General features: G+C 36.8%; 1 protein-coding gene across 4 annotated transcripts in view; it reads left to right on the top strand.

The window, feature by feature from the left end:
• Positions 1-884: 884 nt before the first annotated feature.
• RFC3 (replication factor C subunit 3) overlaps positions 885-14,782 on the top strand; it is a 205,935-nt gene continuing 192,037 nt past the window's right edge. For 3 of the 4 annotated variants that reach the window (XM_086713792.1, XM_086713788.1, XM_086713799.1), the window contains exons 1-7: positions 885-1,077; positions 3,634-3,771; positions 6,879-6,946; positions 8,944-9,041; positions 12,265-12,446; positions 13,434-13,570; positions 13,656-13,754. In XM_086713792.1, coding sequence (XP_086569918.1) covers positions 991-1,077; positions 3,634-3,771; positions 6,879-6,946; positions 8,944-9,041; positions 12,265-12,446; positions 13,434-13,570; positions 13,656-13,754 — 809 coding nt within the window. In that variant the 5' untranslated portion in view covers positions 885-990. The remainder of the gene's footprint in view (positions 1,078-3,633; positions 3,772-6,878; positions 6,947-8,943; positions 9,042-12,264; positions 12,447-13,433; positions 13,571-13,655; positions 13,755-14,782) is intronic. The other variant, XM_025924320.2, reaches the window with a different exon arrangement.

Below are 14,782 nucleotides of genomic sequence, written 5' to 3'. Positions count from 1 at the left end.
CTAGAAGGGTGCATTTGAGAGTGCAGTTTGAGAGGCACAATGAAAGTTTTACATGAGCTTGCTCTGCAGAATATTTTCCCAAGGGTTTCACATTATTCTCATTTAAAAAAATTTGTTTTAAATGTTTATTTTTAAGAGAGAAAGAGAGAGAGAGTGCAAGCAGGGGAGGGGCAGAGAGAGAGGGACACACAGAATCAGAAGCAGGCTTCAGGCTCTGGAGCTGTCAGCACAGAGTCCCACGTGGGGCTGGAACCCACAGACTGATGAGGAGTCCACTGGCTTAACCTACTGAGCCACCTGGGCACCTGTTATTCTCATTTTAATCAGAAGGTTCTACAAACATTCTGGACTTAAAATAACATACTAATGTCATATTGTCTCTTCTACAGGGCACACTCTGTAGTTTTTTGTGGCCTTTTGATTCTCTTGCTTTCAACCCAGTAAGACTCTTGAGGAATCGAAGTAAGGAAAGGTAGTGAAGATTAGATTTTAATTTTAGCAATTTGTCTTAAACAGCTTTATTGAGAGCCTACCCAGTGAGAACTGACCAAGGTCTTATATATTCTAGTACCGGGAACAGGGCCCAACGCAGTATTTATTCTTCAGGTTTCTGTAAAACGAATGAGTGGACGAACGAACGAACGAAATTAATCAGGGAACATGGCTCCTCTGAGTATCTGTATTTGAAGCCCGGAGCCGAATTTCCAATTTTGTTTAGTAATTTTTGGACTATCATAGAGGGTAAGAACAACACAAAAAAAATGATTAATAAGACAATGAACATCATTGACCAGACGGCACCAACACTGCGGCTAGTACTGTCCCGACCCAGCTTCCGTAGTCTTTAGTTCTTTGGTCGCGTAAGCGACCAGGGCCGGAAGTGACGTCGCGAGATTTGGAGTTCGCGGGAGAACATCTCTCTGCGTGCGGACCGAGAGAGCGCCCGCGCGCGGGATTTTCAAGCGGCCGACCCCGGGAATTGGAGCTGGCATGAGCCTCTGGGTGGACAAGTACCGTCCTTGCTCTTTGGGACGGCTGGACTATCACAAGGAGCAGGCGGCCCAGCTGCGCAACCTGGTGAGTCCGCGTAACGGGGCAGGGAGAGCGGGGAGAGGGTAGGCCCCCATCTCGGGAGTTTCAAGCCCCTAAGGAGTGGTAGGCCCTGAAGTGAGAAAGCATTGAAATAGAGGAAAATGAGGGAAGAGTGCACTTGCAACAGCAAATGCAAATTCCTTGAGGCAGGAGTGTGTCCGGCCTATTCTAGGAACCTCAAGAAGGCCAGTGTAGCTGGATAATAGTGGGCAGAGGGAGGGGCTGGGGGAGGTGCAGATCCAGTAAGTTCTTATAGGGTGAGATCGGAAGCCATGGAAGGTTTAGGGCAGAGAAGTGACATCATCTGACTTTACTTTTTAACAGGGTAACTTAAAATTTCTTGGTGTCATTTCCCTTATTTATAAAAAGGAGGGTGTTTTATTTATTAACTTCAGAGGTCATTTCTAATTTTAAAAGGTTGTATTAGATCGTCCTTGAGTGTAATTCCTAATAGAAGATTTTTTTCTTTTCTCCATCCTGATGTGTATTTTCGTGTTGTAGTTGGTGTAAGTGTCGAATGGCAATGTTTTCTGAGAAACAAACTGAATATTTTAGGAAATGGAGAGGGGAGAAGGGTCTTGAGAAAAATCTAGTGTCTGTGTAAGCTATTTATTCACTCCTTTTTAGAACCAACTAGTACCATATGCTAATGGAAGTGTTTTGCTCAGCTCTCAGGTTCTTCAATACCCACCTTTTTTCTGTTACAGGTACTATTTGGCAAGTACTTAAAAAAATGAGAAATAATGAAAAAAAAAAACAACTCTATCCTTATTCAGAGTCATTGGAAAAGTTGATAGTGTTGTGAGATTGAAGGTTTTTTTTTTTTTTTTTCCTTTTTTAAATTATTGGTATTCCATCTATGGTAGTTTAAGCTCTATTACAGCTGTATACAGCTCTATACTTCCATTTCTAGACAAATTGCATTTTCTCACCATAGCTTTCACTTTGATTTTCTTAGGCAAACGACACCTTTTATTTTCTATGGCTGTCTTTTTGTTATACAGAATTTGGAGTAAATATTTTGGACAAAAATTTAATATACTGCTCTCGGATGTTTATAGATTTGCTTTTAAAAACTGTTCAACTGTTTTACTGTTGAATCTACAATTTAGTAAAACTGGAACATTTAAAGCATACCCTTAATTTTTGGCTAGATGGAGTTTAAAAAGCAAAGGCAAAGGTATTTGTGAAGCACCTGCTATTTTCCAGGCACTGTTTCAGGTGAATAGTTCCTTTCCTTGATACTTTTTTTTTTTCAGTGCCAGACATAGATGAGTTTCCAAAGTACTAAAATTCACCCCAATAAGCTTTTCTGTTAAGATACTTATTTCATTTTTTTCTATAATGCTTACTTAGAAACTTCTGTCACAAGTTTTTATGCCCCTGAGGTTAAGACCTGTGTTCTCAGTGTTGTTTTTTTTTTTTGTTTTTTTTTTTTTAGCCTTCATAGCACTGACTCCCAAACGTGACTGATCACCAGGGTCACCTGGGAAGTTTTTTAAAAGCACAGTCTTGTACTCTGTTGCAGCACTGTCAGTGCCCTACTCCATCCCATTGCTCTTGACTTATAAATGCACACAGATTGACTTCCAGCTTCCAGGATCTGTGCTTCTTGAAGGCTTTCTTTTGCTGACACTCCTAAGCAGACTTGAAATGCCTGGTAATTGATGCTCTTCCTTAATCTGAACCACTTTCCCAAGCAAGTTGCATCAAAGGATTGATGACAGCGTATTGTACTACAGCTTCCCCACCTCTTGGGTGGGTTAACGTTGTGGTGTGTTTTTTCTTTAAAAAAATTTTTTTTCAATGTTTATTTATTTTTGAGAGAAAGAGAGCTAGGGAGGGGCTGAGAGAGAGGGAGACACAGAATCCTAAGCAGGCTCCAGGCTCTGAGCTGTTAGCATAGAGCCTGATGTGGGCTCAAACCCACAAGCGGTGACATCATGACCTGAGTCAGATGCTTAACTGACTGAGCCACCCAGGCGCCCCTATTGTGGTGTTTTTTTTTACACTGGCTTCAAGAGTATCCCCAGCAGGATTAAACTGCAGATGCCCGCAGTGGTTAAGCAGATAGTGCATTCATTGGCTGCCTTCCTTTCCTTGCTTTGCTTCCTTATTCCCCTACAAAGTTTTCCTTTATTTTTCAAATAAACTACATACATTCAATTCTTAAAAAAGAGACTATAGCCCATACTAAGTCAGGCATCATTTCTTAGTTACTGAATCTTAATCTCATGGATGGGGTCCAATAATCAGTTTTTTATTTTAAAAAGTTTTCTAGTAGTTTTTGAAAGCCTGGAGCCTGCTTCAGATTCTGTGTCTCCCTCTCTCTCTGACCCTCCCCCACTTGTGCTCTGTCTCTCTCTCCCTCAGAAAAAAGGAAATAAATAAATATAAAAGTCTCTATATAAGCTCATACATACATATTTTTGAAGTTTCATAAGTGGAGAAACAAAATATTTGATACCTAAAAAGTAGTTTAATTCTCTCTAGAGCAGTTGTTTGACTAGGGAAAATGCCTCTTTTTTTTCCTCCCCCCAGGTGCAATGTGGTGATTTTCCTCATCTCTTAGTGTATGGACCATCAGGTGCCGGAAAAAAGACAAGGATTATGTGTATTCTACGTGAACTTTATGGTGTTGGAGTGGAAAAATTGAGAATTGAACATCAGACCATCACAGTAAGCATTTTGCTTTGAGGCCTCCAAATATTTATAGGAGGGATTTCCAGTCCTATCATATATATTCCCATGGCCCTGTCCATTGCTGCCCAATGTGTGATTTAAGTAAGAATTTCACAGATAACCCAGATGCACAGGATTGAGAGCTACTGATTTATAGACCTAACTGTTAAAACCAGAACAAAGTCAGTTATGTTCGAGAGGAAATATGAGCAACCAGAGATTTGGGGTAAAATGTAGGCAGTGGAATTTATTTTAGATTATCTAGCAAATCAGTACCTCAGCTGAAACTGGAACTCAAGTCTCTACAGTTCATTATTCTGAGAGCAATAATGGATTTGGAAAAACAATGATTTTGAGAAAAATTTTAAATGTGGAATCAGGCAACTTGGTAAGGATTAGACAGCTGACTGATTAGACAAGGACGCATGAAGCTCTGGGATGTTCAGAGAATTCCTATGATTTATCTTGGCTGAGCTTTCCAGCCTGTACCATGCAGTGCATTTTCATACTCTTCTTATAGACAGTGGTTGAGATTTAGTTGAAATTACCTTCTCTTGGTGTGCCCCTCTCCAACCCCATTAGAATTAGTTTTTCCTTTTTTTTGTTGTTTAAGTTTTTTTTTTTTAAGCTTATTTATTTTGAGAGAGAAAGAAAGCGCGATCAGGGGAGTGGCAGAGAGAGAGAATTCCAAGCAGGCTCCGCACTGTCAGCACAGAGCCCAGTACGGGGCTTGAAGCCATGAATCATGAGATCATGACCTGAGCCGAAATCAAGAGTCTGATGCTTAACTGACTGAGCCACCCACGCACCCCTAGTTTTTCCTTTTTTAACCCATAGCTTATACTTTTTAGTACTTACTTTGTTTTGCCTTCATTATAGTTTATCATACATTTTTTTTTTTTTGAGAAGATTGTATTTGTTTTGAAGTTATGCAGGGAACATGTCCTACTCATTTTTATATCCTTCATAGCCTGTGGTGTAGCATCTTGTACATATTAGGCACTGAAGAAATGAATGCTGAGTGACTGGATGGTAAGTAGTGCTGTTAATAGAATCTTTAGGAAGATAAATCAATTTTGAGCTAATATTGATGAGCTTGTGTTAGACACATTGAGTTTAAGGTGGCTTGTGGTACATCCTGGTGGGAACTCTTATAAAATATTCAGGGACAAATTTTACAAGAAAGGTGTGGGATCTGTAGGAAGAAAACTGTAATACCTTATAAAAGGGGAAAAAAAGCTGATCAAATGGAAAGATCCAGTAAGTTCTCAGGTAGGAGGCTTAATATTTTAAAATATCTGTTTTCCCCAAGTTACAGTATAAATTTCAGTGAAATTAGAATTAAAATCCAACTTGTTTTTTTAATTTCATGAAATGATCTGAAAGTACATATGAAAGAATACCTTTCTGAGACCATACAAAAAAGATTTGTGAAGTGGGACTTGTGTTATGAGATATTAAATCATATTGTAAGGCTGTTTTAACTAAAACAATAGTATATTGGCATGGGAATAGAGAATTTGATCAGTGGAACTTATTAGAGAGCCCAGAAATACGATGGAAAATCTATTTCAAATCAGTGTTAAAAACCTGAGTTAGCAAAGTGTGGTAGCATAACTAGTTATCTACTCTGGAGAAAATAAAGTTGAATCCCTATGATTCATAATTTACAGAGATGAGTTCCAGGTGAATTAAAAACTTAAATGTTAAAATGAAGCACTAAATTTCTTAGACTATATGAGCAGCCTGTAGGTCGAGAATACCTTTTAATAGAAAACATAGAAGGGGCAGGGGCACCTGGATGGCTCAGTTGGTTAAGTGACTTTGGTTTGGGTGATGATCCTACGGTTTGTGAGTTCGAGCCGTAACGGGCTCCATGCTGACAGCTTGGAACCTGGAGCCTGCTTCGTATTCTGTGTCTCCTTCTCTCTCTGACCCTCCCCTGCTTGCACTCTGTCTCTTTCTCTCAAAAATAGACGTTAAAAAAAGTTTTTAAATAAGGAAGTGATAGAAAAAAAGAAATATGTACTTGGATATATATGAAATTTATGTTCCTATTATAGAATATAACGTACATAGAATCAGAAAAACAAATGATTGTCAAAAAATAGTTGAAAGGAATGTGTTAGATAAAAGATTTTACAAATTGACAATGAAAGACAACTTGGTAAAAAAACTGTATAAAAGAGTCAGAGAAATATAAATGACCAATAAATGTGTGTAAAGATGTTTGTCATTTTTGATAAAGAGAAGCAGTGAATCTGTTATCAAATTGGCAGAACTTAAAGGCATGATATATCCAGAAGGGAATGTTGGGCAAGAGTATTTGTTGCTAGTGGAAAACTGAATTGTTAGATTTTTGGGGGGGAGATAGGCTGATTATAGATATATACATACATACATACACATAAAAATTTAGAAAATGTGTCCCCTTCAATCCAGCAAATCCTTTATTGGGAATCTATTGCATAGAAATGAAGTCAGTACATGATAGATGTATGGAGAAGGATGATAATTGTGGGATAGTTTGGGATGTCAAAAAGCAAGAAGCAAAATGCCCATCAGTATGATTGGCTTTGGGACATCCATGTTATAGGTCATATGCAACTAATCTACACCAGTATCTGAGGGGAATTGTGTAGATGCATTGTTAACTAGGAAAAGTAAAATACAGAGAAATGGGTATGATTGACTCTTTTTTTTATAACTTTTTTACAAGAAACACACTCTATAGAAATATATTAAATATATATATATATATATAAATATGTGTTTATTTTTGTGTGTTATGGAAAAGTCTATGCAAGGACATATGCAGACTGTTTACAGGGATGATCATTCATAATGAGATGGTTTGTAGATTTCTGGAGATAGAGGGAAAAGTAGAAAACAGGATGTGTGATATGACCCAATTTATATAGAAATACGTTCATCTGCACATAGAGAAAAAAATGGGGTTAATGGAGTTAAAATATTCTTGCTGTTTATCTGAAGTTTTTTTTTTATGAAGAATAAATTGTTTTGAAAACAAACAGTGAAACAGAGAAAAGAGGAGAAATAGCCAGTAATTACACATTCAGAACATTTATTTTCTTTGTCCACAGACTCCATCTAAAAAGAAAATTGAAATTAGCACTATTGCGAGCAATTATCACCTTGAAGTTAATCCCAGGTAGGTTTCTACTATATAGAAACAAGTCTTCTTTTTTTTTTTTTTTTTAAGAGTTAAACCCATTCTTGAAATAGAATCATGTGTGGAAACACCATATGTACAATAGGTAAAAGTAAAGATGCCCACTGTGAAATAGGGAGACTAGAACCTTTCCATTTCCCCTTTTCTCTGACTTCTGAGTCAAATAAGTTTAATAATTAAGTTTTCTTGCTCTATAGAACTCAGTGTTTTATACAAAGTACATTTCATAGTCATTAAATTTTTGTTCTGTTGGCTCAAGCAGAACTGATAGCAAAATAAAGTATGGCTAAAAAGTTTGTAATGTCTGGAGTGAATATTTCAGGATATATTTTGGATTACCAAATCTTTTTTTTTTTTTTTTTTTTTTTTTTGCCTCTCCTTTGTTTCAGTTTCTTGATTAAAGTGTGTTATCATAGTCCACCAACCAATGTCTATATTATTTATCATGACTTAATCAAAGATTAGGCTCCTGTTCGGAGACACATTGAAAACTCATGCCATGGCAGTGTAGTACTGCTTAATAGTGTAGAAGTGATTGTCTTGGGAGCAAAGTTGAGTAAAGCTTCAGTTTTGTCTGGGGCCTGGTATGTTCTTGAAGGAGAAGAAAATCAAGGACATCTTCAGGCAAAGGCAACCTTTTTGGGCAGTGGCACAGAGATGAGGATGAACATCTATATCAAGATTGAATGGAGCAGGAGGAATATAGTTATAAGCTAATATGTATTCAGTAACAGGCACTGTTACTTTACATGGATAATTATATGTAGTTTTCAAAACAGCTTAGGCATTATTACTTTCCTTATATGTGTCCAAGAAAATTAAGAGATATGACTGGTGAGAAAGGGTCTGATTAGAAAAGTAGGGAAAAATGGTAATTTCATAGACAGAGGGAAGTGTTTTTGATTCTTGACTAGGAAATGATCATAAGAGACACTTGAGGCATATTGATACAATATTAGTGAATTAAGAAAGATTTGATGGCTGTTTGGGAAAATAAACTAAAGCTGATTTTTTTGCCCTGTTTCTCATCTTGAGTTCTTCTGTGGCAAGAGTAGTCCATTAGAGATTGAGCTGATTGTTTTTCACGTGTTTGAAATTGACAGCCTAAATTAACTAGGTGACTTTATGTTGGTTTGTGAGGTGCAGGACTTAGGTGCTAAAGCAATAATGTAGGTGTAAATGACAGATAATGCTTATCATAAGTCAGTAGTTTACAGAGTTCTGACTATCTTAAATTCCATTTGCTTGTGTCATCATCTTGCCAGGACTCTAAATCAGCTCCATGCTAGTGCTGGGAGCAGACTTGTCTAAGCTTGTTCTCTCTCAGACCTTTACTATTTGGGTGGAGAAGAGGCATGGAGGTTAAATTTTTGTTTCAGAGTTATTTTTACATTTTGGGTGACTACAGATGATTGAGAAATTAGCTGTAACTAGATACTAACTATAGTCGGTACAGAAGTATTAAAGTATTTGATAAACTTAGGTATTAGTTATTGCTTTTTGTTTTTTAATGTTTATTTTTGAGAGGGAGACAGAGCACGAGTGGCGGAGGGACAGAGAGAGAGAGAGAAAGAGACAATCTGCAGCAGGCTCTAGGTTCTGAGCTGTCAGCACGGGGATTGAACTTGTGAACCGTGAGATCATGACCTGAGCTGAAGTTGGACACACAACCCACTGAGCCACCTAGATGCCCCAGTTGTTGCTCTTTTTTTTAAGTAACAATAAACTTAATATAAGCACGTTTACCGTTTTCAGTGTTATCTATCATATTGTAATTGAATATTGGAATATTGTTATTTTAATGACCCTGAACTATTTCACTTTGAAAGTTTTGTGAATGTAATTAGGTGTGAATAATTTTGATAAATATTTTAACCACTTAAAATCTTCAATGTTTTTCTTATAATAACAGATTAAAGGGATAATACTTTCTAAATACCTAAGTCTATATTTACCATTATTTTTGTATTATATAGTGATGCTGGAAATAGTGACCGGGTAGTAATTCAAGAGATGTTGAAAACAGTGGCACAATCACAGCAACTTGAAACAAACTCTCAAAGAGATTTTAAAGGTATGTGATAAACATATTTCTTTTAAGGTGAACACTGACCTGGTACATAGTGAGTATAAGGGAAAATGTAGTGGGGAAACATAAATTCCATCTATGTAGCGAATATTTATTAACCTGTTCTATGCTGAGCATTGATGTTCTCTTAGTTTTGGACGTAAAAGTGAGTAAGACAGGCATGATCTCTGCTCATGGGAGGTTGTAGCCTAATGGAATTGAATTTTGGTGGAAAGAGGACAATTTATGCCACTCATTTGTTATTTTAGAACTAGATGAGTAATGAAAACACTTTATTTAAAATAAGAAATAATATGATTTAAGCAGAACTATTCTGGGGCACCTGGGTGGCTCAATTGGTTAAGCGTCTGACTTCGGCTCAGGTCATGATCTCGCAGTTCATTAGTTTGAGCCCCGCGTCGGGCTCTGTGCTGACAGTTCAGAGCCTGGAGCCTGCTTCAGATTCTGTGTCTCCTTCTCTCTTTGCCCCTCCCCTGCTCACACTCTGTCTTTCTCTTTCTCAAAAATAAACGTTTAAAAAAAAAGCATAACTGTTCCTAGGACCAAAATTACATGTTTATTATCAAATATTAAACAAAATCAGGTATGATTTTGCTATCCAGAGACAATTACTGTTAACATTTTTGTCATTACCTTCCGGTATTACCTGTATGCACATGTATGTGTACATTCTCATAGAAGATTTTGTGATAATAAATATGCCAGAATTTAATGCCTTTGATACATTTTGCTAAATTCTTCATTCAAAAGGTCGATTTATACTACCATCTGAAGTGTTTGGGAGTGCCATTATTCCTTGACATTTATCACCATTGTGGTCAATTATTTTTAATCTTTATCAGTTTGAATGGAGAAAATAAATTGTGTTTGTTTTTTCTTTAAGTTAGTATGATAATTTTTTTCTTTTGTTTGTTGCTCATTTTACTGTTTTGTGAATTGCCTATGCATATTTCAGCTGGTTTTTATCTTCCTTAGTTCACTGTATTTCAGAATAAATTTACATTTATCTATTTTTTGCTACTGTAAATGGAGTCTTACGTTTTCTAACTTTTGTTATATGTGATAGCTATGATGTTTATATCTTAATTTTATGTTTTACTATATTCATTGTTGTATTGTTTGTAATAGCCTTTCCATGGTTTGAGTTTTCAGATATATATTTATATCATCTCTGAATAGAGATAATTTTTTCCCTTTCCAATTTGTATGGCTTTCAACATTCTTTCTTATCTAATTATGTTTACCAATACCTCCAGTATAGTGTTTAATAGTACTAAAGATGGTGGACATCCTTGTCATGACTTTGGAAGGAGAGCCTTAGGGTTTCCCCATTTAGTTGCTGGATTTTGGCCTGAGGTGTATCTATTTTTTTTTTAAGCTTATTTATTTATTTTTGAGAGGGAGAGAAAGGGAGAGAGCACACTCATGCATGTGCACACGCATACTCGAGTGGAGGAGGGGCAGAAAGAGAAGAGGAAGGATCCCAAGCCGGCTCCTCACTGTAAGCACAGAGCCCAACGTAGGGCTCTAACTCACGAACCATGAGATCATGACTTGGGCCGAAATCAAGAATTGGACACTTACCCGACTGAGCCACTCAGGCGTCCCTGTATCTATTTGATCATAGTAAGAAATAAGAAAGTAAGCATCAGTTTGTATTTTATTGAGTGTTCCTAATGTGAATGTGTATTAAATTTTTTCAAATGCTGTTTCTGCATCTGTGAATGTGGTATTAAGATTTTTCTTTTTAGCTCTGTTGGTCAAGTAGATTATATTATTGGCTCTTCTAGTGAAATTGCTTTCTATTTCTAGAGTAAACCTCACTTGGTCATGATGTGTTAATTTTTAAAATATGCTGCTGTTTTCTGCCTACCAAGGACTTATTTTTGTATCATTTGGTCTGTAGTACTTTATGTTAGGTGCTATTTGTTAGATTTTGGGATCAGTCTCCTTGTTTCTATTTTTCCTGTCCTATTCCATTTGGATTCTATCTCTAGAATTTCTCCTCACTGTGAAGGATTGTCTTGGGAGGGAGCTTCATTTTGTTTTCAGTGTTCTGTTGTTGTCAAACCTTGTTGCATCCAGGTTCCTTTGCTTTAACCCATAAATTGAACCCTGTGGGTGCTGTTCTCAAATTGTCCCATTATACTTCACAGTGTGTTCTTACAGGTACCTGGATTTGGGTTCTGTACCAAAGGCTGTCAGAAACATGGTACATTCTTGCCACCCTCCCACACATAGTTGCTTGTTCTCACTTGCTCATATTAGGGAGTTCTTAGGTAAAACCTATCACTTTGTTTTGATATAAATGTTGTCCATGAGTCTTTGGTCTTGGAATCTTTCTACTTTTGTGGGAGAGATTCAAATCTACACTGCCATCTTCTAGAAATAACTTAATATGATGAAAAATACAATAAATAGTTGGCATTCAGTTCTAGCTATATAGTATTCCTGAAACACGTTAAAGTCAATCCTTTATTATGGCTCGGTGGAATCTCATAGTACATGTGACCAGCTGTCTTTATTCTTTTTGGCTGTGTTTCTTGCGTCAGTATTTTCCAAAGTATATTCTTAGGCATGATAAGATTTAAAGTGTTCCCCAGAAATGTGCTTCTGAGATAAAATATTTTGGGGAAGTACAGCCGAGCACCTCTCTGTCTTGGTGAGTTTTGGTTCATATAAATATAATAAAGACTGCAGTGAATTCTACAAAAAAGTAACATCTTTAACTTCATTTTAGCCTAGTGTTTCTTAACTGTGATTGGAATTTTCTTTTAACATCTTTTCTTTAAATGTTTATTTTTTTATTTTGAGAGACAGTGAGCACAAGCAAGGGAGGAGCAGAGGGAGAGGGAGAGAGGATTCCAAGTAGATTCCATGCTGTTAGCTCCTGATTCTTGATTTCAGCTCAGGTCATGATCTCACAGTTTGTGGGATTGAGCCCTGCGTCAGTGCAGAGCCTTCTTGGGAGTCTCTCCCTCTCTCTATGCCCTTCTGCGTTTATGAAGTCTGCCTCTCTCTCAAAATAAACTTAAAAATAAATAAATAAAATAAATTATTCTCACCATACCTGAGACTTTTATATGTCCTTGCCAAAGGGAAGAGTAGTATATCAGATTTCTTATTTAGAATTTCACTCCAAATAACGAGAAGGAAGAGAAGGAGATAGATTCTCAAGTTAAAATTTGTTTTCTTTCTCCTTGACTAGTGGTATTACTGACAGAGGTTGACAAACTCACCAAAGACGCTCAACATGCTTTGCGTAGAACCATGGAAAAGTATATGTCCACTTGCAGATTGATCTTGTGTTGCAATTCTACATCTAAAGTGATACCACCTATTCGTAGTAGGTGCCTGGCGGTTCGTGTGCCTGCTCCCAGCATTGAAGATGTAAGTCAAGTGAAACTTTTCAGAAGTCATTCATTTCAGATTCTCTGAGTACTGTGTGTATATCTTTGTCAAGTTTGTTTTGTAAAAACATAGTGAATGTATTAGTGATTCAGGAACAGCTATGGCCTGGATACTAACCTGTAGTAGATATATAAATGAATATGTATGGTAGTAAATACCAGATATCACCAATACATAGAAAACATGATTATAAACTCTTATTAAGAATAATATTGCGTATATGCCATCAATATTTAAGAAGTTCTTCCTTTTAAGTCATTTTCTTTACCTTAAGTAGGTATGAATTTCACTAAACTAGTTAAGGGCTAGTTATTTAGTTATTCTAGTTATTTAGTTATTCTACCTCAAGCTGATTCAATTGGCTTTGGAGGAGACTTGAGATAGATTTCTTTTCTTAACACTTATAAAGTAAAAATGGAAATTTCTCACAATAAGCAGCTTTCTTGCTGTTAATAGATTTGGGGTGATTTTATGCAAAGTAGGGATAATATGTCACCTTGTGTTAGTTGCAAAGTGGTGAAGTAACTTTATTAGAAGTTTCACTTATAAAAATTTTGAGAGTAATATAGTTAAAAGGGACCACCAGGTTACACCACTCCTGTGGGCACTATTCGCTTCTTAGGGCATGCAAGTAATACCCCCCGAGTCACGCAGAATTCAGCCTATGAGACTCTACTTGGCAGCCCTCTGATCGGTGTCCTTGTCAAAGACCTGGGGCCTTGTGTGTTTTTTCACAGCACCCTCCCCCTCCCCCCCCCACACACCCAGCTCTTTCTGTAGTTGGCAGGACCAGTTGCTGCCTCTTCCTGACAACTTGACTGACCCCTGGCTTTCTGCTAAAGGAGCCTGTGGGTTAGGGTTGGGAGTGACAAAAATAAATAACAAGGGTCTATAAAGGTGTTATCAACAGAAATTGCTTCAGTGTGCTGATAGATTGCCCGTTTTTGTTAATTGTCTTTTTTGTAGATTTGTCACGTGTTATCTACTGTGTGTAAGAAGGAAGGTCTGAATCTTCCTTCACAACTGGCTCATAGACTTGCAGAGAAGTCCTGCAGGAATCTTCGAAAAGCCCTACTTATGTGTGAAGCCTGCAGAGTGCAACAGTGAGTGAAAGGGGCAGTGACCACAGGAAACATTTTGGGGCACAAGCTTCCATATAATTTATTGTGTTCTCTTTTTATCATGTAGATATCCTTTTACTGCAGATCAAGAAATCCCTGAAACAGATTGGGAGGTGTATCTGAGGGAGACTGCTAATGCTATTGTCAGTCAGCAGACTCCACAAAGGTAAGTAGTCTCAAAAATGACCATAAAAGTTTGATCATAGAAATAGAACAGATAGTCTGAGTTTTGGATTAGCTGTTTCATACTACCACCAGTGCCATTTAGAATTATAGTTAAATCTTGAATATGAATACTAAACTTTCAAAGAAAAGATAGGATTTTAATTTTAGAAATTTAGTGGTTCAGAATAGGTGGTATGTAGTAATGTGGCTTTTATTAAGCTATTGACATTTGCATATGGAACTTACATATAAATTAAAACAAATCTTGGAAGTTTTAGTTTTCCTTTCAGAATCTCAGATGACTTAATTTATAACTCAATGTGCTTAATTTTCTAATATTGAAAAGAATAATATTATAATTGTAATTGATGCATCATATCTTAGAAAGATACCAGGCTATGAATCATACCTCTACTGATTTTTATGCTCTTGAGCAGGTAACTTCATTTTAACGAGTTTTAACTTTTTCATTTGTATAACGAAGATACTGTTGTTATTACTCTGCCGGGAATACCTGTGCCTTTGCTATGAAGAGCAAAAAAGATTGTGTGATAATGGTTTGAGAACATACATGAACTCTGTGCTCAAGTATGATGATAAGCTCTGTTAACGATATTGTGTATATGCCACCAGTGTTTAGGAAGTGTTTTATAACATATTTGTTGAACAGTTGTTTTCATTTACTTCTGTGGGTCTATTATTCAGTAGTGGCTCATACTGAAAATATGTCAGCCATTAATTGTTTGATTTATGACAACTTTGAGAAGGGCCATCTACTTTTCTCCAAGTCAGGAGTGGCAGTTTTAAGGCCCAGAGGTTTTTAAGGCTCGTTGATATGTGGTCTCCTATTCTTCAGGCCTGTCAGACCTGAGAAACCATCTCTGGACTTAAGAGAGGGTAGTTGATTGCTTTAAGAAACACACTGGACTGTGTTCATCTGCTAAAGTTTAAGCTTCGTTGGTTCATGTGAAAATAATCGTGAGAAAAATATACCTTGTTTCTCCTCTTGGGTGATATATCTGATGAATT

The sequence above is a fragment of the Puma concolor genome, chromosome A1, assembly GCF_028749965.1.
Source record: "Puma concolor isolate L17-30 chromosome A1, mPumCon1.1.hap2, whole genome shotgun sequence".
NCBI lineage: Eukaryota > Metazoa > Chordata > Mammalia > Carnivora > Felidae > Puma > Puma concolor.
This window is presented reverse-complemented; position numbering and strand designations above follow the sequence as displayed.